Source organism: Gavialis gangeticus, unplaced genomic scaffold (assembly GCF_001723915.1).
Source record: "Gavialis gangeticus isolate Ggan-Ray unplaced genomic scaffold, GavGan_comp1, whole genome shotgun sequence".
Classification (NCBI taxonomy): Eukaryota; Metazoa; Chordata; order Crocodylia; family Gavialidae; genus Gavialis; species Gavialis gangeticus.
The window spans coordinates 71,996,622-72,024,318 of record NW_017729034.1 but is presented as its reverse complement, the minus strand read 5'-3'; the positions used below and the strand labels follow the sequence as shown (position 1 = coordinate 72,024,318).

The window sequence follows — 27,697 nt, the reverse complement described above, 5'->3', positions numbered from 1 at the left end:
GCCCCAGGCCAACCTTATTGGAGTATTTGGATATTTTATTAGCATTACAACCACATAAACAAGCAAACTCTTGTCATAATGTATTTTTTCAAAAGTACCATTGTTTTATCCGATGTCAGAAATACATCTTTTAGAGCTGACTGAATTTGCTCTGTTTTCTACATACATGCACGCAAGCTCATATTCCAGCTGCTTAGTAGACAAATGCAAAATGGACTTCAACTTTAATGTTATGTGAGGATAAGATGTAATATACCAGCTTTAGGATTTCTTTACCAGAAGGGTATAGAAGGGCCTTTCTATAAACCAATGTTCCCAGCATATTTAAATGAATCCAGTTGAACTCATCAGCTCATTTTACAGTAATTCAAGTATGAAAAGGATTAATATCAAAGCCTATTTACAAGTATAATCATGAAGAAGTCCTCCTTTATAATAAAGAAAGCACAGAGCAAAAATAAAAATCTTTTAGTTGATTGCTTACCCCTTGGGGCAATTTCCAAAACAAACAATCAGTTCAATATTGGTTGCTTGGATCTTTTCACAAATGATCAACAGCAATCTTCTTAGCTATAGGAAGTACCCTGTAAAGATATTATAAGATTAATAAAATAAATGTATATTAACATAGAAAATTCTAGCAAAGAGTTTTAAAGCCCTAGACAAGTTTTAATGTATAAAGTCCTAACATTTTTTTCATGTAGGAAAAGATAGATAAAGGCTGACTTATTCTAAGTCACTGGAGATTGTTACATCAAAATCAGCAGCTAAAAACAGGGTGAAATCACTGACCCACTGAAATCAATGGTAAAATTCCAACTGACTTAGTTGAAGCCAGGATTTTATTACAGGACTTGTGATCCCAGAAGAAAGTATTCTGTCATTTAAAAAGGTCCAGAGAAATATATATAGTAAACTCTGATTAACTTCAAATATGTAACAGACTTACTGTAATACTTTTAAGAAACTCGAGATAATTGGAAAACATAACATTATACATTGATTTATTGGGGATGCCTTAAAACATGAGGGGAGAGCTTACTGAAATACAGACAGAAAGGTTACCCACATCTCTGCTGTCAATTTTGATCTCAGATAACCTAGTACATAGTACGTAGAGCTGAGCAATCTGTTAAGTCGCATGTGCTCAAATATGTAATAATGGCGGATGCAGACATGGTGTTGATCCCTTACTTAAAAAAAAAAGGAAGCTAAAATCCAGTACACATTCCAGTATGATTTTCCCACGTAGGCAACTTGCTCCAAGTATGTTGGGCCAAATCCAGGTTAGTAAAATAGACACCTAAATGGGATTCAGGTGGAACTGATGGACCTGAATCTCAAAAAGCAATACAGTGCACACAAAATCCTTAGGTGTCTATATTCATTTAATGCCTATTTTTTCCCTGAAGAGATCCTTAGTCGTGTAGACTTGGACTTTCCAGAATGCACAAAAGCACCCCAGTTTGAGCAGCCAGGCATTTTAATTGCCACAGCTGCTCTTGTGTGATCCACAGTGGAGCAGGAGAACCACATTAAGTCCACCAGACTTTTAGCAGAGTTCTGATTTGTTAGGTGTGCTTCAAAACATGCCTAGCTCACACTACCAGCATTGAGTTTAATGAAGAACACAGGACCCATGGCCACTGTAACTTGTAAAAACACACCAAGAGGAATCTGTGTGCATCTTGAAACCTTACTAAGGGGACATGAACGAACCATCCTGATGTGCAGGAAGACTAGCAAGTATGGCAGAAGACCAACATGGCTTAGCAGGGAACTCTTCAATGAGCTAAAATACAAAAAAGAAGCTTACAAGAAGTGGAAACTTGGATAAACTACCAGGGAAGAGTATAAGAGTATTGCTCAGGCATGCAGGGATGAAACTGGGAAGGCCAAGGTACAATTGGCCTTGAATCTAACAAGGGATGTGAAGGGTAACAAGAAGGGTTTTACATGTAAGTCAGCAACAAAAGGAAGATCAGGGAAAGTCTGGGTCCCTTACTGAATGGGGGAGGCAACCTAGTAACAGATGATGTGGAAAAGGTGAAGTACACAATGCCTTTTTTCCTCAGTTTTCACAGACTACTGCACCTGGCAGCACAGTTTGGGGACGAAGGTGAGCAGCTGACAGTGGTGAAAGAACAGATTAGGGACTATTTAGAAAAGCTGGATGTGTACCAGCATGAGGGTGCTGAGGGTGTTGGCCAATGTGATTGCAGAGCTGCTGGCCATTGTCTTTGAAACCTTTTGACAATTGGAAGAGGTCCTGGATGACTGGAAAAGGGCAAATATAGTGCCCATCTTTAAAGACAGGGAAGAAGGAAGATCCAGGGAATTACAGATCAGTCAGCCTCACCTCTGTCTTTGCTAAAATCATGGAGTAGGTCCTCAAGGAATCAATTTCTAAGCACTTGGAAGACAAGAAGGTGATTAGGAACAGTCAGCAAGATTCACCAACGGCAAGTCATGCCTGGCCAACCTGATTACCTTCTATGATGATATGACTTGCTCTGTGGATGTGGGGAGAGCACTGGATGTGATATATTTTGACTTTAGCAAGGCTTTTGATACAGTCCCCCACAATATTTTTGTAAACAAGTTAAGGAAGTATGGGTTGGATGAATGGACTGTAAAGTGGATAGAAAACTGGCTGGATCATTGGGCTCAGAGAGTAGTAATTAATGACTTGATGTCTAGTTGGCAGACGGTATCAAGTGGAAAGCCCCAGGGCTTGGTCCTGAGGCTGGTTTTGTTCAATATTTTCATGAACGATCTCAAAGATGGGAAGGAGTACACCCTCATCAAGTCTGCAGATGACACCAAGGTGGGGAGAAAAGTAGATATGCTGCAGAGTAGGGCTAGGATTCAGATACCTCAACAAATTGGAGAATTGGAGTACAAAAAAATCTCTTGAGATTCAATAAGGAAAAGTGTGAAGTTCTGCACTTAGGACGGTACAATCCCATGCACCAGTATAGGCTGGGGACTGACTGGCTAAGCAGTAGCTTTGCAGAAAATGACCTGGGGGTTACAGTGGACAATAAGTTGAGTATGAGTCAACACTGTGCCCTTGTGAAGAAGGCTAATGGCATACTGGGCTGCATTAGCAGGAGTGTTACCAGTAGAGTGAGGGAAGTGACTATTCCCTTCTATTTGACACTGGTAAAGCCATACCTCAACTGCTGTGTTCACTTTTCGGCCCCTCATTATAGAGAGGATGAGGGCAAGTTGGAGAGAGTCCAGTGGTGGGCAATGGAAGTGGTTAGAGGCCTGAGGAACATGATTGAGCATGAGAGGCTGAGGGAACTGGGCTTATTTAATTTGGAGAAGGGAGGATTTACCAACAGCCCTCAACTACTTGAAAGGTAGTTACAAAGAAGATGGAGCTAGACTGTTCTCAGTGGTGGCAGATGACAGAACAAGGAGCAATGGTCTCAAGTTGCAGCAAGGGAAGTTTAGGTTAGATATTAGGAAAAACTTTCTCACTAGAAGGGTAGTAAGGCACTGGAACAGGTTACCCAGAGAGGTAGTGGAAACTTCATCCTTAGAGGCTTTAAATACCCAGATAGACGAACCTTAGCTGGGATATTATAGTTGGGGACAACCCTCCTTTGAGCAGGGGTTTGGACTAGATGACCTCCTGAAGTCCATTCCAGCCCTAAATTTCTATGATTCTACGATCTTTTGCAAAACAGCCTTCTGCCCAGGAAGAAAAGACTAGTGCTCTTAAAGACACCCCTCTTAAAGCTTACAATGCACCACTTTCCAGGAGTTGCCCCAACTAGCAGGCTATTGCTTAGTTTGGGTACGGAGGGTTCCTATCCACCACTCTTGGTGATGCTGGATCAATGACAGCAAGAATGCAAGTCACAGAGCCATAAAGGGAGCAAGGGAGAAGGAGCCTGATTGTGTAGTCATTCCTGTGGCAGGAAATCTGCAATTCTTGTCCCTGATCCCTAGACTAGCTATGCACATTAGAGAGTCAATGTTTAAAAAACAGAAATTACCCTGAGAAGAGGGACCATAGCCCATGACTTCACTCTCCCAGGGGAGTGCCCTCCTCTCTAGGCTATGGGGTCAGGCTTGCTTTCGCTCATTCTCCTTCAGGTTCCAAGAATCTTGGCTTAGCTTTAAGAGGGGTGATATGTACCCATATTGAGACTATTCTATAGCCTGCTGCTTAGAGAGCTCTCCTGGGAGGGGGAGATGTGGTTATGAATCTGCTTTGGCTAGGGCAGCTTAAAACTCACTTCCTGGGTCAATGGTGTATTAGGCCATTACATGAGCAATGGGTCTTGCCACAAATCATTTATGTAATCACCCTCAGATGAGGCTGAGTTGCTCTGGGTCCCAAGTGTGTAGACCTGATTCAGGCCCTTAAGATCCAGAATGGGGCAAGAGTTCAGACTCACTACTGAGTGGGCACATCTACCTGTTCATTAATGTGCCATGGTTACTGCACATTAAGTTTAGTACTTGGTTAGCCAAGTGCTAAATCAATGTGCTGGAACTTGTGCTACTGCACAGTAATGCTGGCTCATGGATTTTTAGTGACACTTACTGCGCAGTAGTTGAATACTACTGCGAAGTAGCATATTAGCACATTTTTTGCCTGGTATGCTACTGTGCAGTGTTTTTAGGCTACTGTGCAGTTAAGCATCTTGTGTTGATGTGCCCAGTGTTTCCTATTGGATAACTCTAAGTGCCTCCCTGCCCAATGCCTAGGGTACGCTTTTATATTACATAATGAATAATACTGCATTTTCTATTAGCATTTTATTTTTAAGATCTCGCTTTTAGATCTGGGCCTGGCAGGCTGGCCTCTGTATACAGCACCATTGAGAAAACTGCAAGAGAACAGAGTTTTGTCAAGGTGGGGCTATTTTCATTGGCAAAGTTAATGGTTAAGCAGCTCTGTTGCAATGGAACGCAGAGGTTTGAAGAAGCAGTGTTCCACTCCGAATGTTGGCACTTCAATCAGTATGTGCCAGGTACATGTGGCAGCAGCACAGGCGTATTTGGCGTCAGTACCTGGAATGTTTAACAATGAATCAACAGGATGGCACAATTAACAAGAAAACCTCAGTGAGACCTTAGACTGTGGCTTTAAGCCTCTGCCACTGCTGTGTAAGGTGCGGGGAGACAGGCAAAGAAGACATTTTCAGAGGCAGACACTGATTCTGAAATCTTAGTGAACAGCTCCATTGTACCATTTTTTGAAGGGCATTTTGCTCTCTCCCCAGAATTCTATGAGTCTGATCTGTACTACTTCTGTAGATAAGGAATCCAGTGCTCTTGTTTGTGCATCAGACAGGAAAGGGCCAGAATTGTGGTTAGACCCTTCCTAGCATGTTCCTTGTATCCTCACCCTCCTCAGCTCCTGCTACAACCATATTTGTTTGTTAGGATTGGGAATGTAGAACTTCACCAAAAATTCATCTATAGGGTTTTCCTATTGGACCTGAGGGTATCAGAATGATACTTCACTCCTTCCTGACTGGAACACATCCAAACATCCAACAAAGGTTCCTTATACCAACCCTTTATATTATTCACCCAGGGCTATATATTTAGGGAGGAGGGTCTGTCATTGTTGATTTATAATCTAAATCCTTGAAGATTCTGGCAAAACTCTCACACAACTTGATATGAAGGATTTTACCTAGATTCAATATATACTCTATATGACAAATGCTGAAATAATGTGCAAGCAGCTTCAACCGCCCACAGCTTTGGAAGCTACAAACAGTAGGTGTGAATGCAAGTATGTATATGTGAGAAGAACTTTTAACAAAAGGTACAATGTATTTTCTTGCAATGGTACCACTGACATCTAGTGGTGAATCAGAGTAAATTCAATTTACCCTTTAAAAGGATATATATTATAAATTAAGTCCCTAATCCCTGATCAAATAATATGACAGCATTTACATTTTCATACATATTTTTATTTATGACAAAAACATTAAACATTGAGACACAGACATAATTAACTTTTCCTTACTAGTTTAAACTGAGCTTAACAATTTTTTTTGTCCTCTATGTGCACGTCCCCACAAGCATGCATGTAGTTTGCAGCACCTCAAAGCTGTTTTTGAGGCGCATGGCACACATGGCACACTTGCGCCCATTTACTGCACTGTAAATGAGCAGCATGGTGAGTTTTCTTGACACTGGGAGATCCTGGTGTCAAAAAAACCCCCCTGCTGCTAAAAAATTTGGTGTGGCATACATAGCAGCAAACTGGAGCCTGGCTGGTGGCCAAGCTCTGAGCAGCACCACTGCTGCCCCAGCAAGCCAGGACCCACTGCTGTCCTGGGAGGCACAAATATGTGCCACTGCTATTTGTCCTGTGGGAAATGCGTGCCCCTGCACATGTGTGTTTGTGGGGACGCACCCTACCTGTCCTGAAAAAAACTATCAATGAGAATTAAATTGACTGCCATATACATTAGGAATTCTAGTAATGTCACTGTGTATCTAATCAGAAGCACATGGAAACTTAATGTTTGACACCCAGCATTTTAAAATTCAGCCTTCATATTCCTAGAGAATTCTTTGATGGTATTGTTTTTAGAGGAATATATGATGTTTTAGAAGCTAAAACAAACAGGATAAAGAGGTATGTTGTGTCTCCAAAGTGGAATGGACTAAATGTGGTATTTACATTTGGTGGTTGATTTTTTTTTAAAAAGGAAAATAAAGAGATCCTAGTTCTGAGACTGAAAATATCAGCAGGTTGCTTCCGTAAAGCATGACATCTGCTAAGAATATTAATGTGCAGTTAAGGCAAGTCAGTATTATGAAATACTGATCTTGTGCAATGTGCTTTAAACTAGCTTTGGCAGGGGATGGGGCCACAGGAAGACTTGAGGACACCTCCCAACCAAGACAGGTGATGTGCACACGGAGTACCCAGGTAAGCAACAGGGGTCCAGATAGTCCTGGGAATTGGGGGGTGGCACACATATGAATTCAAGACCTTAAATGCCTCTACGCCAGTGCTCATAGTATGGGGAATAAGCAGGACGAACTTGCCCTCCGGACAGCTAGTTCAAACCCGGACGTAGTAGGGCTCACAGAAACCTGGTGGGATTCATCCCACAACTGGGCAGTTAACATTAGGGGCTATAGACTATACAGGAGGAATAGAATGGGGAGGAAAGGTGGGGGTGTGGCACTCTACGTCAAAGAGCAATACACATCCTCAACCAGCAGGATGGGGTCTGAGGAGGGGCAGGCTGAAGTGCTCTGGGTCAGGATACAGGGGGGTCGTGGAGAAAGGAACTTAACGGTGGGGGTCTACTACAGATCTTCCAACCAAGGGGAAGAGCTGGACCATGAATTCTTGGGTCAGCTTGCGAAGGCACTTAAGGCAAGGGATATAGTTGTCACGGGTCATCTAAATTACCTGGACATCAGCTGGGAAGAGCAGTCAGCCAGGTCTGATCACTCACGAATGTTCCTTGCCGAAATACAGGACCTCCACTTAACCCAGGAGGTGCACAGTCCCACCAGGGGGAATGCCCTGCTGGACCTGGTCCTGGCCACAGGTGACGACCTGGTGAGGGGACTCCAGGTCCTCAACCACCTGGGTGATAGGAATCATCGCTTGCTGGAATTCACCATCCAGTGCAGGGTGTCAAGGGCCTGCAGCAAGGCAGTAGCCCTTGACTTCAAGAGGGCCAACTTCAATGAGTTGAGGAGATTAGTGGGAGAGGCACTGGGGTCCTGTAGAGTAGGAGAACTGGGTGCCCAAGATGAGTGGGTGTTCCTTAAGGAGACGATACTCAGAGCCCAAGGGGTGACAATCCCAATGAGAAGCAAAGGGGGCAAGAGTGCCCAAAAGCCCCCCTGGCTCACCAAGGGCATTCGGGAATGCCTGATTGCCAAAAAGGAGGTGTACACCCAGTGGAAGCGAGAGGCTATCACCAAAGAGGAGTATACCTCCACCGCTTGGGTCTGTAGAGGGGCTGTTAGGAAAGCTAAGGCAGATACAGAACTAGGGCTAGCATCAAGGATAACAAAAAGTTCTTTTTTAAATACATAGGGAGTATGTAGAAGGCACCGGGTAATGTGGGGCCCCTGCAGAATATGCTTGGCAATCTCGTGGTTGCACCAGAGGAGAAAGCAGACCTCTTTAACACTTTGTTTGCCTCCATTTTCTTGTGCAGGGATCAGGACTCCCCTACCGAGATTCAGGATGGACTCAGGAGAAACTCTGCCAGGCCTAGAGTCAGGGAGGACTGAGTTAGAGAACTTCTGGAGGGGCTGGATGTGTTCAAATCCAGCAGGTCCAGATGCTCTTCACCCCAGGGCGTTGAGGGAATTGGCAGGGGTTATCGCGGGGCCCCTGGCACGGCTTTATGAGCACTCATGGTGCTATGGCCAGGTGCCGGATGACTGGAAGAAGGCCAATGTGATCCTCATCTTTAAAAAAGGGAAGAGGGAGGACCTGGGCAACTATAGGCCCGTTAGTTTTACTTCAATCCTGGGGAAGCTCTTTGAGAAGAATATCAAGGAGCACATCTGTGATGGGCCAGCAGCAGGGATGATGCTCAAGGACAACCAGCATGGGTTCATTAGGGGCAGGTCCTTCTATAGATTGCCTTCTATGACCAGGTCACAGAATCATTGGATGCAGGTGTCGCGGTGGATGTAGTCTTTTTGGATTTCAGGAAGGCCTTTGACACTGTCTCCCACCCCATTCTCATTAAAAAGCTAGGCGACTGTGGCATTGATGGGTACGCAGTCAGATGGATTGCAAATTGGCTGAGGAATCGTACTCAGAGACTGGTGGTGGATGGGTCATATTCGACCTGGAGGGAAGTGGGCAGTGGAGTCCCCCAGTACCCCGGCAGTGGAGTCCCCCGGTCCTTGGGCCTGCACTGTTCAATTTCTTTATTAGCAACTTGGATGACGGGGTGAAAAGCACCCTGTTTAAATTCACAGACGACACCAAGATTTGGGGTGAGGTGGGCACGCTAGAAGGGAAGAACAGATTACAGCAGGACCTGGACAGGTTACAGGGGTGGGCAAATGGAAATAGGATGGGATTCAATATTGACAAGTGCAGGGTGCTGCACTTAGGCAGTAGGAACCAGCAGCATACCTATAGGCTGGGGAACTCCCTTCTCGAAAGCACGTGCATCCACAGATGCATCACAAGCAGGGCCAAGGAGGTGATCCTCCCTCTCTATGCGACACTGGTCAGGCCACAGCTGGAGTATTGCATCCAGTTCTAGGTGCCGCACTTCAGAAGGGATGTGGACAGCATTGAGAGAGTCCAAAGGAAGGCCATTTGCACGATCCGGGGACAGCAGGGCAGACCCTATGAGGAGAGGCTACGGGACCTTAACCTGTTCAGCCTTCGCAAGAGAAGGTAGAGGGGGTCCTTGTGGCCATCTGTAAACTTAGTATGGGGGACCAGTGGAGATTGGGAGAGACCTTGTTCCCCCAAGCGCCTCCCGGAGTAACAAAGAATAACGGCCATAAGTTGTTAGAGAGTAGGTTTAGACCAGACATTAGAAGGTACTACTTCACAGTCAGGGCAGCTAGGATCTGGAACCAACTTCCAAGGGAAGTGGTGCTGGCTCCTACTTTGGGGGTCTTTAAGAGGAGGCTTGATGTTTACCTAGCTGGGGCCATTTGAGCCCAGTTTTCTCTCCTGCCCAGAGGAGGGGATCGGACTAGAAGGTCTACAAGGTTCCTTCTGACCCTTCATCTATGAATCTATGAAAGGATGATAGTGCTGCTATGAGGAATGACATAGCTGCGCCACACAGACTACCTCCCAAGATGGGTGTAATATAGCTAAACTAGTGTGGTACTGGGTGCCTAACAATAAACTCGCTTTCTCAGTGTCACAATAACACAGCTACATAACATCTGGTTTGGGTGGTAGCATTGAGGAAGCAGTCCTGGCATGCTTTTTAGGAGTACTTTTTAGGAGTACTTCCTAGTGTGGTCTGTGGCAGTAAACATGTACCTTCAACATCCTTTCCCTTCCGCTTCGCATGAAGTATGGAGTGTGAAACAGCACGACCTTTCAAGTTAAAGGGCCTGCAGTTCTGTAGTGCCTATATGGAAATTCAACTTCATTCATAGCCTTCTCTTTTTTTAGACTATAACACACCTGGGTTCTTGTGTCATCAAATTAGCATTAAAATTTGTTTTAGGCTATATTTATTCAGTAGCTGCAACCAGGGCAGCAGTCCTGGGTGCTATGAGAAGGCACCAGAATCCCCCTCTCTCCTCCACTGAGAGTCTTTGCTGCTCTTGCCCCACCATAGGAGCTGGGCAACACAGTGCTGCAATCAAGCAATGTATCTGCAGGTGGAGGGCAAGTGGGGCAAAGACTCCACTGAGGGTCTTTGCTAGAACAGATGCAGCCCTGAACACAATATGTATGTATCTGGGAGGGAGGGACAGTGAATGGGGCAAAAAGATTGGCTTCCAGTGGCAGCAGTAGCACAGGCAAGTAAAACTTCCCTTCCATTTATCCACACCCTGCTCCCCTCTCCAAGTCTCCAGTGGTTGTCATATGCTCACCCTCTCTCCCCGCACCCTGGGCGCTCACTGACCTTGCTACACCTCTGTACTTATTTGGTATCTTTGACAAGGCAATATCTACAGGTAGCCCTTAATACCTCTTTCTTTGCTGAGATCCATGGTTTATTTGTCAATACCTGATTACCGGATGTTTGGTTTGGTCATCACTTGGTTTCAGGCTCCCAAGTCTCTGTTTGATGTGACATGTTTAGCTGAACAGAGGTTTGACTTGATGATACCTGACTAGATGCTTGATCTGCCTGACCAAAAACTTCTGTGTGTCCAGAAACTTTTGCTTGTGAAGTGTTTGCCTGATCAAATGCATCCAACCTCTTTTCAACCACCACACGAATCAAGGCTGAAATGAGAGAAGTAGTTGTTACTAAACAGCAGAACAGGAGAAGTGACAGCAGAACAAAACTGAACCAATAAAAGATGGTTGTTAAATTGAAGCTCTGTAATCAAGGCTGAATTGAGTTTTGCACTTCAACGAGGGATTCATCCTCACTGTTGTGAAGGATGCAGTATATTCTTCTTTGAACTGTAACACTTACTCTTTGAGCAAATAATAAATTTGCTAGGAACTTGCAAGGAATTCCATTAATTAGTTTTTGAGTTGAAATTAATTAAGAATGGATCCAATAAGAAATGAAGTATTCTATTTGATGTTTTGATCCTTTTTTGTCCCAAATGGTCCAGTTCACACATTGTTTCTCACCACAAAAGAACTGCAAAGCACTGATTTTTAGAAGTTTCTTAAAAGAACAGATCTACTCAACTGTAAAATCGGAGGGTAAAAACTAGTATAAGTAAGGAAATGAAGAGGGCAGGATGACCAAGCTATTGGTAAGCCTGTTTAACAAGTCAGCACATTCCAGTCACTTAGTGCTGTCCAAAGTGGCCCAAAGCAGCCAGAACATACTGGGCCTAAAGTTAAATTAAGCTAAACTATATTATATTAATGACAGATATAGGGGGGCAATACATGCCTGCCCAGTATTAAATTATCACATAGTAACAGTCTCTCTAGGGGGCCTGTTTAGTGTTCAGATGTGACCATTTTAATAATTAAAAAAAAACAGATAAGGAAATTACCACTCAAGAACTCTTGACTGAAAGTAATTTAGAACAAAATAACTAACAGAGCAGTTGTAATCATCTAAAAATATAAGAAAATATGGAGGTAAGGTTAAATTTAAAAGATATCTAAATAGAAAGGAATGCACAGACACTCAGGTAACATCATTCTGACATTTGAAAAAAAAAGGAATACGAATGAAGATCTTATATGAGTTTAAAAATCAATTTAATCTAATCTGGGACTACAGACACTGATACGGATTCATCATAAGTGTGTGTTTATTTTCTGATATCGCTATTGATCATTAGGTTTGTCTGTGCAGTTCAATAGCAGCCTATACAGCTCAGTTTTTTTTAAATGTTCCTAACTTTAATGCGTCACTCAGCAAGGATGCTTTTACTGACTGCTGAGGTGCCAAGCAGTTACCTCTATGAAATATCTGACTGGTTAACATTTTTCCAGAATACTTATTCAATTCTAAAATAAAAACTAGAAACTTATGATTGTTTGAAGTTTCAGCCAATTATGGCCAAAGATTATAGTTTCCTTTTCTTGTTCATTCATTTAGGATAAGCAGTTACTACACAGTTGGGGTAATTTACACATGTGAAATCAGAGGCCTTTTGTTACAAACAGATGGCCTTAAACAGTTTATGTGCTTTTCAAATTAAGGAACAAAAGATGCTTCTTTTCCTGCAACAGAAGCATAAACACAACGGGAGAATTCAGTAAAAGACTACAGTTTGTCTTCCACGTAATAAATAAGGAATGAAAGCTATTAAAACAGGAAAAACAATTACCATTCATTAACGCTTTATGTCTACTAAATATATCCAATGCTTCTGGCAGAAGCATACCTCTGCTGGTTGTATTTAGCGTCTGGCAGAGGTCTGCCAGACACTAAATACAACCAGCAGAGGGTTGGTGTTGAATCAGGTCTGTTGTTTCTATTATTTCAGCTGAGCCTCAATTGCAAAACTGCAGCATAAAGTAAGCATGAAAATGTTCCAACAATAAAAAGGTTTTTAAAAAAAGGAAAATGCAAAAATATCATCCACCTTCTCACTTAACTCCATTAAATCATCTGCTGCCTTATTTCATAATAATCCTGCAGTTATTACATGAGTTTTCACTGAAAGAAATTAAGCAAGATAGTTTATATTTCATGACTTCGTAACTTACAATCAAGCATTGTTCTTCCCAAAATCTTCTTCTCCAATGTCTTTTCTACTTCTTTCATCAACCATGGAAGGAAATCCATCTCAATATCTTTAACATTTAGGAAAGGAAAACAAAAATATGCATTTTTATTAATGATAACTTATAAACTCTTGGGATATATTTTCTAGTTAATGTAAGGATGCTAGTCATAGATAAATGGAAAGCACAGAAGATGCTTGCTCTGTTAAAGCCTGATTTTACAAGAAGCTAAGGCCCAAATCCTCCTACTAATTTGGGAGTTAGGTTTCTATATAATTTCAGTCTCTCATCAACTGAGACTGACTTCAGAAGTTGTTGAGGGTGCTCAGTCCCTTGCAGGCTCAAGCCCCAAGTTAGAACTTGCATCTAATCAGGTGAAAAAGATTGAACAATTAGGATAACAATAGTTTTCCTTTGAATATAAATGTATTCAAAGGAGCTTGCTGGTCTTTGGCCTGCCCAAAGTGTGTAATTCCTTCTAAGGAGTTCCTGCTTATCCTGGTATTGCCAAGATCATCCAATTTTAGCAAAACAACTGGAAATCCTATTTACATCTCTCATAGTTTCTACACCTACCCAGTGATTGGTGCTGTACAAAAACTAGTATTTTCAGGACCCAGGGAAAGTCATTATGTTGCAACATGATGTTTCAATGAGACTCAACACTGTGGTGCAATCACCTTGATAGCAAAGTCCTCTAACACACTGAAACCTTCAAAAGTGTCAATTTCCCAGAGAAAAGTTAGCTGCATGCCATAGGAAGCGGCCTGTAGCTAATGTGCATGCAGAATTGTGCTTAAAACCTTAGGGATAACTTTTAAGTGGCCAATAATGGCAGCACTTGATTTACTGGAAGTGACCTTTAGAACAGGTTTCACTAACAAAATAAAAAGCAACATTATATACAGAATCATATATGGACCAGACAGCCTCTCTCTTCTTGTAAGCTAGATGCCTCTACCTACCTGCAAGTAATCATAATAAATCTCAGAATGTGTTTCAAAAATAGGCACATCAAAGGGCTAACTAAATTCACAAGTGCAGTGCATGCACGGTTAGACTGACCTACAAGAAGAACAAAGGACAAGCACAAAGTTTGAGTTAAGCATGTGACTGTTGGCAGGTGACTTGGCTGAGTTGATATAGTTGGAGATCATCCTGCTTTGAGCAGGAGTTTAGATTAGTTCTTAACTTTTTTGTACCAGATCCTACTTGTAAACATCAATGGCTAGACCCAACCCAGTGCCCCTCATTCCTGACCCACTGATCCCTGCCACCAGCACCGAGCCCCCAGTGTGTCGGGCAGGGCAGGGATGTGTGGGGCAGGCGGGGATGTGTGTGGGGCATGGAGGGCCCCAATCAGCCCTTTGCAGGCTGGAACTCTGTCAGCCTGCAAGGGAAAAGTTCTGGTTTCCCACATTTTTGTCTTTCAAAGAAGAATCCATTTTTAAAGTTTGCTTGTGACCCTTTCATATATTCTTGTGACCCACTTTTGGGTCACGACCCACAGGTTGAGAAATGTTGGACTAGATGACCTTTTGAGGTCCCTTCCAACCCTAACTTTCTATGATTCTATAACTTATGAGGTCAAATTGTTAAGCTTGCTGTAATTATTATATGGGATGAAAATAAAAATGTATTTCAAGTTTGAAATTCCAGTTCACTACTTAGAACTTTAAGCCAGATAGTCTTTTCATTCAATTCATATACACCTTAGGATTTTTGTTTTGAAGCAGCAAGCCAGAGCACTAAGATTTTGGCAGTGTTTCTTACATTTTTTTTTCCATATTTTACTTATCTCATGCTTATCAGAACCATCCTCTTTTTATCATTAAGTAAATGCACTATTTCTGAAGGAAGGAGTGATGGTACTGTAGAACTATATCCTCTGTCCCCAGAAGAATAATCTGAAGTGCAGTGCACAGTGCTCCATCAAAGTGACTAAAATCAGGAAGAATGGACCATTTCTAGAGCTGAGAAGGTGGTTCGCTTTGATGACTGCTCAGTTCTAGGCTAGTCTTTTTATACCAGGAAGTAAAAGTGATGGAATAACACTGGTTTGTTGAAGCCACAGTACTTAATTTGAAAGATCTCCGCCTTCATGAACTCCTGCTGGTGGGTCTTGCTTTGGGCTGGGAATGCTGGGAGCTGTTGTGTCCCTCATCTTGGGGCAAACACACCTGGCAAGTATGCTCCAGGGCCGGGGACTATGCAAGCTGCTGGTCCCTGACTTCAGGCAGTATGCTGGGACATCAGCTTTAGAGCCAAGGATCCTGTGACCTGCTCCCCTTGCAATTTGGGGGAGTTTCTGGATACCTAGAGATTGCTTTAGTCTGCTTTTAACTGAAACAAAATGAAAAAATAAAAGAAAAGAAATTTCTTGAAAACTGGAAGCCCTGGCTTTCAGGCACTTGTAACCAGCAAAATGGGCACACAGTGGAATTATTTTAATATGGATGCCAACCTACTATAGCTCAGAGATTAGCAACTCATGCTATGTAAACCAAGGACGTGCCATTGGAAGTTAGTGATATTGAGGGCCTAATTTTGTGTCAGAAAGCAGAAGCCTATATTCATGTGTACCTTTTCACACACTACGGGATAAGCATGCCCTCTTTTGCATTCACCCAACTGTATAAACATAATTCCTGGTAGAAACTCTGGCTCTCAGTTACCATGGACTGGGAATGGACCAGTGACCTTATTACAAAGGGTTTCAAGAGTGATTACAAATTTCTTCTAGTCTCAGTTTCCCCTTCCCTTTTCACATCCATCCCATATCTGAAGGTAGCTTTGTTACTGCAGTTAATTAGGAAGAAAAAACTGAAGTTTCATTCTGAATTACCTTCCACAGATGCTTCTTTTTAAAACAAGGTGGAATCCTAATGTTTCTGATACATTACAACTGTAACTATAGTTAGGCAGCCAGTTACAATCCAGCTATTTTCCAATGCTGTTTGTTTCTATCTACACATGATAAAGCAAGCTGTAATAACCACATTAAGAAAACCATGTTACAGGTCTGATTTGATCAGGTCAGTTGTAAGATTATAACCAGGATGGGATACTCAGCTGCCTAGATTAAGTCACGTTATAATAGAGACTAAGCCACTGGGAGCCATCCACTTTGGCAGGCATGCCTGCACTCTTCCCCTCCCTGATCTACTGCTCTACTTTCTGTTCCTTGCCCTATGCTCACTACCTGATCTATTGCTCTCATCTGTTGGATGCCACACAGAAGCTGGCCATGCCTCTGGTTAGCCAACCTTGACTAGCCACTGTGTTATAAAACTATGTAATGGTAGAGTAAATTTTGTAAGGTCAATGAGCCCGTATTTGACACACACATCCCTCAAAAAAGGCAGTGAACATGTCTTCTGTTAAATGCAGTGATTTCAATGGCACAAGGAAGAAAAATAGATCATATGTATTTTCAACACCATTTTCCCTCTAGACCTATAATGGCAGGTTTGCCAAAATGTTTCACTTCTAAGGACCGGAAAGGTTAGACTTTGAAACCACATAATTGTTGCTTTCTTTTGAATTAGCTTTGAAACTCCCCAGGCCACGCACATGATTATATTTTAGATTTGAAAATTAGATTTTCTAATATAAAATCTTATTTGTGAAGGGAGCAGTTTGAATGGGAAGAAGGCTAACTCTAATAGCATTGCCAAAGAGGCTGAATGGTTCACTGAACTGACTGGGCACTTGGCCATCCTTTTCAAGTTGTAATTACTGGACTTGATGACTGACCCTAGCTGCCAGAGAAAGATTATTATATCAGCAGGCTCCGTTCTCTGGAGTTCTTAGGTAAATTTTTGCAGCTCATGAAAGCAGCTGGCCTGCTAGCTCTGGAGACATTTTTTCAAGAAGCACAGCATAGGTGCGGCAGTGACAGAGTTTTTGTGCCACAGAAGCCAAGTTTAGTGCCTACCCTAACCCTGCACAATGAGACCATGTGCAGGGGAAGCAGGAGACTACTATCCCCCACCCTGCAGAAGCAGAAGAGATGAAGGGTTGGGAACAACAGGGGTGAGGAATTAAGCAATTAGAGAGAGGCTGAGGCCAGATAGAAGAAACTGGTAATTTCTGTCAGTCCCCAGTAACCTTAACTATATTTAAATTGGAAATCTAGCCAAGAAAAATTTTGTTTCTCATTTTAAGCTCATTGGGATAGGGGCAGCTTCTTGTTCTATATTTGTACAGTATCTGACTCAGTGGAGTCCTGATACAGGACTGAGGCTCCTATGCACTACAGCAATAAAAACAACAACACAACAGTAATATCAATATCGTTACACCAACCAATGCTTCCACACTCCCTGTGTCCTATCAAATTCTGCTTTTCACTTACATTAAGTTGTAAGTTTAAAATTCTCCAAATCTAGCGCTTTCCACTAAAAAAAAGATGAAAGCTCTTGCTGACACAAATATGATGCATTTGCATATGGGTGACCAGTAATGTTAGTTTTAGAAATGGCATTTTTTCTGAACTAACAATTTGCCCATTTACAAATGTAAACAGTAAATGAAATGTAGTTTTATTATTTATATGTGTGTAACCAATAGTAAAGGATAAGAAAGGCTTTGTAAACTTGAGTGACACTGAGCTTTGTGGTTGTTTGAGTTGTGTAAGTAAAGGATTGTACCAACCTCTTTCTACAGGATCATAGAAATATCCACTCTCACGAAGGCTGCTGAAAACTGAAGGAATGAGATCAGCCAGGTAACATTGTGCAAAAGCCCGAGCTGCGATTTTCTCTGAAGTCTCCTTCTGCTTTTGAAGCACTTGTACCTGCTGGCGTTTGCGACGTTCCTGACAAAACAATGTTGACTGTAAACTTTTTGGCTTTACTCCCTCTTGAAGTAAAATGTGTGAAGTGTGAAAATGTAAAATCTGAAACTTTTAAAACAGGGACACATACTGTGGGCTGGCCATTTTTCCTACAAACATGTAACTCACATTAATACTTATGGGATCTAGATACAAAAAATTAAGTCTAGAATCATATGCAGTTCTTTTCAGAGTATCACAGGGCTCCAGAGGTATGACTGAAGTTGCTCATGCTCTTTCCAATTTCAGGTTGAGTGAAGGATGTTTCTCTCACACATGATTCATTACAGAAGATAGTTGATAAATTAACTAGAATTACTGCAAACTCTCCAGCTCTTCTGAATTTAATGTCATGTGACATTACAGTTAAACATTATGTCATGTTAATGATGTACCGTGGCGGTATAAGCATGGCAACATAATATTAGAGGATACCACTGTGACAGATCTTGATCTGCTCTCTAAGGGCATCTTTATATGTGCTCCCAGGGTAGGAGGGGGTGCTTTAATTAGAGAAGCTCTGAGAGCCACTCTAATTAACGTATCCGCAGCATCTCATATATTCTGTATCCTGTGCTTTAAAATGGTGGCAGGGTCGCTTTAACTAAAGCTTGTTCAACAAGCTGTAGTTATAGTGCCCGTGCCGCCATTTTGAAGTGCAGGGATGATGAATATATGAGACACAGAGGCTGCTGGACAGCGCTAATTAACATGGTCCAGCAGGCTTGGTTAATCAAGCCTGCTCTGACGTGCTATAATTACAGCACATTGGAGCAGCATCTCTGCATGTCTACAAGCACCCTAAGGTTTTCTAAACACTGTATGTGACTTGGTAATATTTTATATACACATTATATACATTAAATTAACAACAGGATTGTCAAGAAATTTACTCAGGAATGGCCTATGTATGGATATATACTTCTCCCAAAGAATTAAAAAGTCATTCCCTTTGATTTCCTGGCTTGAATGCCCAAGGAGCTCAGCAACCTGGTTTTCAACTAGCAGAGCAAAAAGCCAGGAAAAGAGAATAAAGATTATGGTTAGTTGTCAAAAACATTTTCCCTGACACCAAGGTTGATATACAGAATTTAAGGAGCTAGGGTAAAATAAGCTTATGATCAGAGGTAGGCTTGTAGGCCTCCTTTTGTTTCAAATACCTTTCCTTTTATGCTTCACTTCATTCAGTTTAAGACTGTTAAAGGTCACTGCATCTACTGTTGATTACATGTTCTCAATGGGAAGCACTATGGGTACCAAATCCAGTTGGACCAACCATATAAGTATGGTTGATACACCAGGTATAACTGTATCTGTATATGTACCTAGTCTACAAGTATATAAGGACCATGGGGTTCCACTTAAGCCCTATGACCTTGACCAATTACATTTTTTGGATCTATAAGTCGCCCCTTGAAAGTCAAAGTATCTCTGACATTTAAGGTAATCACTACAGGACCCAACCACTTAAAATGTTTAAGTCTAAAAATGCATTATTCAGGTTTTTGGTGTAAGCATTCTAAAAGAATAACACAAATGCCTACTCAGAATTTAAAAACAAACACCATGGGTGTTAGTAATAGGATACTGAGTATGCACAGGCTTTTCTTAAGCTCAGCATCCTATTACTGACAGGCTGAAAAGTCTCTTTTTAATTTTAGAGTACTGCAAGCATTAATTTAAGGGGCATCTCTATGAACCTCTCAAAATTAACTCCTTGACTAATTGTTGAATCACATACCTAAGGCAAAATAATATTGGGTTAATCCCTATTTAGTAGAATGTTACTGTGAAGGGGTTGTGTTCCAACTGGAATATTAGTGCTCCAAACGAATGCTGCTGCATTCTGCTGATGTATGCAGAACTAGAAGCAATGAACCAAACTACAGTTGTCCAATTTTACAGTAGTTTTTTAAATATATGAAACAGACCGTATTGTCTCATACATCAAATTCCCTCAAATAAGACTCTCTCTCTGCTGTATGCAACCATAACTTTCACTGTTGAATTGTCAGCTGCTCTGCCAAAAGCTGAAACTATAACTGCTGCTGAAGATGGGACGCCATGGGCAGAGCTAGGATTTGGAAAAGAGCTAAAAGTAGTCTGCAAGTCTGTGAAAGAGAAGAGACAAGAATAGCTACACTGCAAATAGTTCAGGCAAACTGCTGAAGAAAGGAAAGAAGTATAGATAGACCAAAGGACAGAAAGACCATGAAAAAGTAGAGTACATCATTAACACCTGTTGAGTGAAGAACAGTTAGCAGGAATCAAGTAGATTCTAATCAGCCATGAAGTTGATTGACTCTCCCAGCTCTGCCTGAAGTTGGAAAGACAGATAATATAACAGGGTCCTAGACAGGATTAGATAAATTAATGGAGGATGGGTCCTTTGGGAACTATTGAATAGAACAGTCAGGGATGTATTCCCTGACATCCCTACCCATAAGAGTTAGCTCTAGGGAGGGCCTGAAAGGGAATGGATCATTCTAGACATTCACCCTTCATACACTCTCCTTCTAAAGCATTTGCTACTTGCCACTGTTCAAAGAGGATATTGGGCTAGACAAACCTATGAAATGTCACTATGGCATTTCTCAGGTTCTCATAAGAGGAGAAAAGCCAAATGAATATATGATTGTCAGTAAATGAAAATAAAGACCTTGAACGTTTAGACAGCCCTGGTTTACTCCCTGTGCTCCATACCTTTTCCTCTCTGTGGCGCCGCTCCTGTTCTTCAAGGCGTTGTACTTCAGCAAGCTCTGCATTCCGCAGTTCCTCAAATGCGTACTGATGTGCCCGCAGATTGGCCAACTCCTCTTCTTCCATCACTTCCAGCAAAGCTTGTTCAATGGTTTTTCCAACCAAAACTTCCAGCATTGGTTTGACTTCAATGTCAAAGTCAAACAGCTGAAGACATAAGTAAAGTAAATGAGCTACATGATTCTAGATTTCAATCAATTCTAAGTCTTATCAAGATGAACAGAAAAGTTTATTCCTGCAAGAACAAAGATGATACAAATGAAACACTAGTAAGCATGACTATGATGTTATTTGTAACCTGACAGACACATCAACTGCACTTAAGATTCTGCCACTCTTGCTCTTCCTCAGGGGCAGCTTCTACCACTTCAGTCGCTCAAATATTTTCTGTCTGAGAACTTTAACACTCTCCTCATTTTAAAAAGGCACCCATAGCAAGATACAATAGGTCTCAGTCTGTCTGATAGGCCCAATCAACAGACTAATTCAAACCATAGTTGATCTTGGTATCGCAGTCAGAGCCAGGAAGCTGAACCGGATCCTAGTCATGCACCCATGGACATCTTTAGTGTCCATTAATTTTATTGTTTGTGCACACAGTAGTATTTCTAAATTATTTAATTTTTGCTTCTAAGAAGTACTCCTAAAATGATATAATTGAAGAAGACGACTCTTCCTTAACTTTGAAGATATCCTTACAGTAAACAATGCTAGACATTTTGGGGATTTTTAAATCTCTCTATAAGGAATATCCTCAATGTTTCTGAAACGTTTTTGCCTTAGTTAAACTTTTTGTATCACAAACTTTTTAATCTAAAAGAAGTCTGATTATGGTACTTAGAGATGAAAATTTGCATTGTACCTCTCCTTCTTGTATCTGTGTAGCAGCATCTCTCCCTGTCTTAGCTGGAATGAAGAGTGGAGTAGGCGGCCTGTCCAGAAATGCATCTGTTTGACACTCCACATCAACTTCTATTATGCGGTCACCAAGCTCTTCCAAATATAACTCTACAAAGCAAAATCATAATGAATATGGAATGTAGGGTTCTGTCTTGCTTTAAAAACCATTAATATAATTTGGCAAACTAAATGATAAGTTAATTATACCAAAATAAGGTACAATATAATGATTAGTTAAGAAGATAAAGAATCGACTTAAAATCTATGCCAATTTCCTGTTTAACACCTGCCATTATCATGTGGTCCATAAGGTCTGGTTTACTTAATTAGACACAGTCCATACAATGATATTTCATTTGGCAGATTTCAGAAGTAGGTGAAATCATTTAGCCTAAGTCTTAATTCCTAGATTTCAGCTCACTTTGAGATATAAACCGTTCCAGGTAGGAACCTCCATGTTGGAGAGGAGACAAGTAGCTTTTAACTTTAAAAAGGGAGACTACACCAAAATGAGGAAGCTAGTCAGGGCTGGCCCACAATTTTTGGGGGCCCCCTTATGTGAAGAAGATGGCCAGCAGCGGTGTTTGGCTGAGGTTGTAGAGGAAATTGATAAATTAAACAGTAGCAAATCACCAGAACCTGATGGCATTCACCCTAGGGTCCTGAAGGAACTCAGATAGGAAACTGCTGAACTTCTAACTGTAGTATGCAACCTATCAGTAAAAACTTCCTTGGTACCAGAAGACTGGAGGCTTGCCAATATGACTCCCATATTTAAAAAAGGCTCTAAAGGGGATGCAGGGAACTACAGGCCAGTGAGCCTGATTTCTGCTTTTGGAAAACTGGTAGAAACAATAATAAAAAGAATTGTTTAGCATATGGATGAACATGACTTGCTGAGGAGGAATTAACATGACTTTGTCAAAGGAAAATCATGCCTCAATAACCTACTAGAGTTCTTTCAGGTTGTCAATAAGTGGGTGGATCAGAGCGATCCAGTTACCACAGTATATCTGGATTTCCAAAAAGTCTCTGACAGGGTCGCCCATCAGAGGCTCTTAACTAAATTGGGTAGTCATGGGATTACAGGGAACGTCCACTCACAGATTATAAATTGGCTGAAAGGTAGAAAGCAAAGATTAAGTACAAATGGTCAGCTTTCAGGATGGAAAGAAGCAAACGGGGGGGTCCCCCAAGGGATCTGTGTTGGGACCAGTGCTAGTTAGCATATTCATAAATGATCTGGAAAAGGAGGTCAGTAGTGAGGTGTCCAAATTTGCTGATGACACAAAATTATTCAAAGTAGTGAAGACCAAGGAGGACTATGAGGAACTAAAGAAATATCTGGCACAACTGAGCAAATGGGCAACTAAGTGGCAGATGCAATTCAGTGTAAATAATTGTATACCTACACTATGCTGGGCTCTCCATTAGCTGTTACCACACAGGAAAGAGCTCTTGGAATCACTGTGGACAGTTCATTGCAATCATCAATCAGCTCAGTGCTCAGCAGCCATCAAAAGGGAAACACGATGTTAGGGATTATTAAGAAGGGAATTGTAAATGAAATGGAAAGTTTCATTATGCCCCTTTATAAATCTGTGGTGTGTCCACACCTTGAATACTGTGCCCAGTTTTGGTCCCCTCACCTCAAAAAGAATAGAGAAGAACCAGAGAAGATCCAGAGATGGGCAACCAGGATGATTAATGGTATGGAGGGGCTTCCATATGAGAAGAGACTTTAGAGGCTAGGCCTATTCAGTTTAGAAAAGAGATGCTTGAGGGGAGATGTGATAAGGGTTTACAAAATACTATATGGCAAAGAGAAAGTAAACAGGGACTTATTATTTACTTTCTCTCAAAACAGGAACTAGGGGTCACAAAATGAAACTAGTAGGCAGTAGGTTTAAAACTAACAAAAGGAAGTTCTTTTTTACACAGTGTGTGACTAAAGTGTGGAACTCATTGCCACCAGATGTTGTGGAAGCTGACAGTTTAGCCAGATTCAAAAAGAGACTGGACAAATTATTGGAGGAAAGGGGTATCAGTAGCTACGGAGCATGGGAGCTAGGGATACAGCCTCTGTATTAGAACTTCCTAGACCTTAAAGGCCAGTGAGAGAGGAACAATAGAAAAAAACCACCCTGGTCATACCCAGTTTATTCTCTTTTTCAACATTCACTCTGTGCCAGTGTGTGACAGAATACTGGGCAATATGGACCTATGGTCTGACCCAGTAAATGGCAATTCTTACGTTATGTTCAGGTGGGGTTAATTCTTATAAGTTAAGATGAAAAAGGTCACTGGTAGCATATATGCTATTTAGATATATTTGAAACACATGTGTTTTCTTTTTCAGTGTATTCATTCTGAGAGTCAGTGGCAAAGTGGATGAGACTGGATCTGTTGGGTTCTATTTTGAACTCTCTCAGAAATGACCTCAGGGTAGCTAAGAATCTGAGAAGTTGCACACATGCAAAATGTATGTCTAGACAAGGGGAATTCCACTTGCCTGCCTCCTAGGGTAAGAGGCATGAGGCCTTGCTCAGAAATAAGGGCTGTGAAGTGAACAACATTCACACGGGTCAGAGGAAAAGGTAAGAGCTGAATAGTAGCTCCCAATCAGTGAATTTCCCCCTACGTCAAAAGGTATTTAAATAGAGAAAAGGCATTGCTACTGCAGCTGACAAACAGTGCAGGGAGCTCAGCAGGACTGGGAAGCCACTGAAATATTCAAAAACTTAGGGACACGTCTGCCAAGTACTCACAACGGACAACTTTTCCTGTCAAATATGAACCAATTTGCACCACGCTGATCTCATCACTGCCTCAATGCCAAAACTCAAGTTTCTACCACAAACACTTGTGGGCTACAGTCCTGTTAAAAAAACAGCTGTTCGGGGTTGGTTTCTAATAGTACCCTTCCTCTTGGAAATGGCTGCATTATTTTTTATGCAGGTTTTGCAGCAGACACTAAACCTGGAAATTTTATTTGCCTGAATCCAAGATGACTTGGAATTTAAGACAACTCCTGCAAAAAGAGATTCTATATATGGAAAATCATAAATTTTATTAGAATTTTCTCTGTATAGAATCTAATTTTTGGAAGGTCCTCTTATATTTGTCCTCTAGCAGCTGTGGTGGGGAAAGCAGTGGCAGGGGAGCAGGCAGTGAGGAAAACAGTAGTGTGGGGGCAGGTGTTGGGGAGGCAAGCAGTCCAACCCCTGCACCTGGAACTCTGCCACGTGCTCCCTGGTGCCTGTGCACTCTTTCCTGCACTCCTGTGCCTGTCACTCTGCTGCCTGCCTCTCCACCAGTTGCGCCCCCCATGCCATGCCTGCCTGCCCTGGCCACTTGCTCCCCTACCTACTCCTCTCACCACTTGCCCTACCTTCGTATCTGTGCCCCTGGCTCCTGGGTGCCTGTTTCTCCTGTCACTTTCCCCTCCCCCCACCAGTGTTTGACCCCTACTACCTGCACTCCTATTTTCCCCCTCCCACACGGTGCTTGTGCCCCCTTGCACCTTCCCTCTTGCTGCATGTTCCCCCTGCCATTTCCCAGCAGCCTGCTTACCCCAGGACAGTATCTGAATCCAAGATGTGGTTCTGTTCCCCCTGGTTGCTGAATGGGGGTGGGGAACCTCATTCTGGATCTGAGTACACATGGTAAGTGTTGAAGTTATGAACAAGAGAAAGCCAGGTGTTGCAATGGAAATAGTGAGACACCTTAATTCTATGTGTTACTACCTTCTCCCCTTTCCCATTAATGAAATAAAACGGATACCATAGGCCTTTCAGACCTGTTTGCACATCAATGTGCTTTCTGCCTTCTACAGGCTCAGGAGTTCTTGTCTGCAGATGCTCCTTTGCCCGCTTTCTGGCACGTGCTTTTCTGCGTTCCTCTTCCTGCCTTTGGACTTCAAGAGGATCTGGCTGAGGACCCTGGGGGTTGATATAAAAGGCTTTTCAGGATAACAGGAAACAATGGATGCACAATTTCTAATGACAACACTTCTAATTACCCTCTACAATTCAGTGATTTTTTTTTTATTTCTACAAATCAAATCATTCAGATTTGGTTTCTAAGGGACTGACCCTGCACAGACCAATATAACACTTTAAGCACTGTGAGCTGCTCCATTGATTTCAGTGCATAAAGCTAAGCAGGTGCACAAACCTTTACAGGTTAGCAATCTAAGGAAATCCTAGGTTCAGAGTTGTTTGGACATGGATATCTAATTTCACTTGGTTTAAAAGGCAGTTCTGCTCTGAAAAACAAACTATGCTAAAATGTACTGGTCTTACTCATATTGCTGCTCTTCATTGCTCAGAGTTATACCTGCTTATTATATTGACTAGAACAAATCCTTATTCCACTTACCTGCCATTAGCAGTGCAAAACTGAGGGAAATATGGAAGAGTGAAGTAGATTCCGGACTACTTCACCCCGTATCCACAGCATCCCTCACTAAATACTCATTACAGAGTCTTTTTCTGGGGGAAATGTGAGCCAGCAGGAACCCAGACTGACTTTGTGATTCAATGTCACATTCACAGTTAGGAAACACATTTGAACTTTGCAAATGAAGTGCATTTGATATATAATGAGAAATAGCCATGGCAGGTCACAGGGCCATTTTCACAAAATCACTTTCCAGAGTGCAATGGTGCTTGAAATTCGCATCTGACCTGTTCTGAAAATGAAATGCCAGGGAATATTTTTTGACAAATGAATGCCTCTAAAAGTATCCATCCAGGTGTCCTGAGAAACACAGAATCATAGACAGGTAGGGCTGGAAGAAACTTCCAGAGGTCATGAAGTCCAACCCCCTGCCTGGACAGGATCATCCCAACCATCCTGTACAATCCATAATCTAACCTCTTCATAAAACTACCACCAACCCTAAACACAGACTCAGAGACAGAAAAATGATTCCCGTACCATTAGCCAGCGGTTTGCGTATGCTTAGCCTTGGGACACTGTGGAGACGCTGGCCTCTTACTGGAAAAGAGAGCTCAACCTAATGGAGAATCCATGATCCTAAAGCTATGATGCCCTCACAGCAGTGCTGAGGATCATGGGAGAAAGCAAGCAGCTGGGATCAACAACACCCACCATGGCCAGGAAGGAAAAATGGGGAACCTTCTTCTCCCAAGTGAAGAGCAGTCATGACTAAAAATGATCTAGGAGGGAGTTAGGATGAATATCAACACTATCAGATCTCTCTGTGAAAACTCAGAGCTTGATTGCCCGACATGGAGGAGCTTGAATTGCCTCTGAACAGAGGTAAGTGTAAAGTTAACACACAGCTGTGGGGATACTCTTAATGACACAACCCCCCTTTGTGAATGTGGAGGAAACTTTCACACTACAGAACACCTGCTGGCCTGCTCACATATGGAGGAACCATCCACCAACGAGGACTTTGCTCAGGCTACAGATCGAGCAAGAGCATGTGCCTATTCTTGGACTCAAATTTGAACATGGTGACAGGACATGAGAAGAAGCACTGGGTCAGCAGTGTTTTCCAGCAGGGGCCCACACTGACCCAGCTTCCACTGGAGGAAGGTGGGAATCAGGACACAGCTGCTGCTGCTGCTTTGTCTCCCTGCCACCCGCCTGTGATGCAGCATGGGCACAACCCCTCTGCCGCTGAAGGCTGCCACAGCCACAGCTCTGCAGGTCACATCCGAAGGCTCCGCACCCCAGATCTGGCCTGCAGGTCAGCCCCTGGCTAACAGCACAGGGCAGAAGATAGAGTAGATTTGCACCTTATACACCAGGGGTGCTCAACCCCCAGCCCATGGACCAGATCTAACCTGCAGAGCCATGCCACTTGGCCCACAGGGCTCCTCAGAGGTACACACCTTTGCCATGGGGCAATGGTAGCAGCAATTGCCACGCTCCTGCTGCCAAATTTCTGGCATTGGGGGAGCACAGCAGGCCAGATGGCACGCTGGATCTGTATGCGGAGGTGGCACAGGGCTGATCCAGGGACACAGGAGCTGCCTAGAGGTGCTGTGGGCTACGACCCTGCAGCTTGGGGCTGAGGGCAGCAGGAAGGTCTCAGGGAGATGGTACAGGGCCCAAATCCTGGCACACGGGGCTTGATCCTGCCTCATGAGGCTGGATCCAGCCCCCAGGCTGTCACCCAGCCCCACCGGTGCCAACGAAAGGCTGGGCACCCCTGTAACAGGCAACGTAAATCAGAGGTGCTGAGCTTTAGCGCGCTCCCTCAGCCGTGGTGTACGGGTGGTCAAGAGCATCCAGACAGCGTGGGTCCCTAGGCAGGAGCCAGGGGTGGGGGAGACCCCGGGAGGGCCCGCCAGCTCCTCCAGCCCCTGCCCACTGGCACTCACCCAGGG

The 27,697-nt window shown here is 42.7% G+C and overlaps 1 protein-coding gene and 1 long non-coding RNA gene across 2 annotated transcripts in view; one reads left to right on the top strand and one right to left on the bottom strand.

Moving 5' to 3' along the window:
- On the top strand, positions 1-10,912 carry LOC109304777. The gene is made up of 3 exons (XR_002099462.1): positions 1-586; positions 8,590-8,595; positions 10,802-10,912. It is a non-coding gene; the product is annotated as an uncharacterized LOC109304777 (long non-coding RNA).
- RSPH3 (radial spoke 3 homolog) overlaps positions 10,464-27,697 on the bottom strand; it is a 22,727-nt gene continuing 5,493 nt past the window's right edge. The window contains exons 3-8 of the mRNA XM_019527600.1: positions 25,132-25,273; positions 21,295-21,440; positions 20,376-20,579; positions 17,492-17,654; positions 12,818-12,904; positions 10,464-10,912 (exon numbers count right to left, since the gene is read on the bottom strand). Coding sequence (XP_019383145.1) covers positions 10,719-10,912; positions 12,818-12,904; positions 17,492-17,654; positions 20,376-20,579; positions 21,295-21,440; positions 25,132-25,273 — 936 coding nt within the window. The 3' untranslated portion in view covers positions 10,464-10,718. The remainder of the gene's footprint in view (positions 10,913-12,817; positions 12,905-17,491; positions 17,655-20,375; positions 20,580-21,294; positions 21,441-25,131; positions 25,274-27,697) is intronic.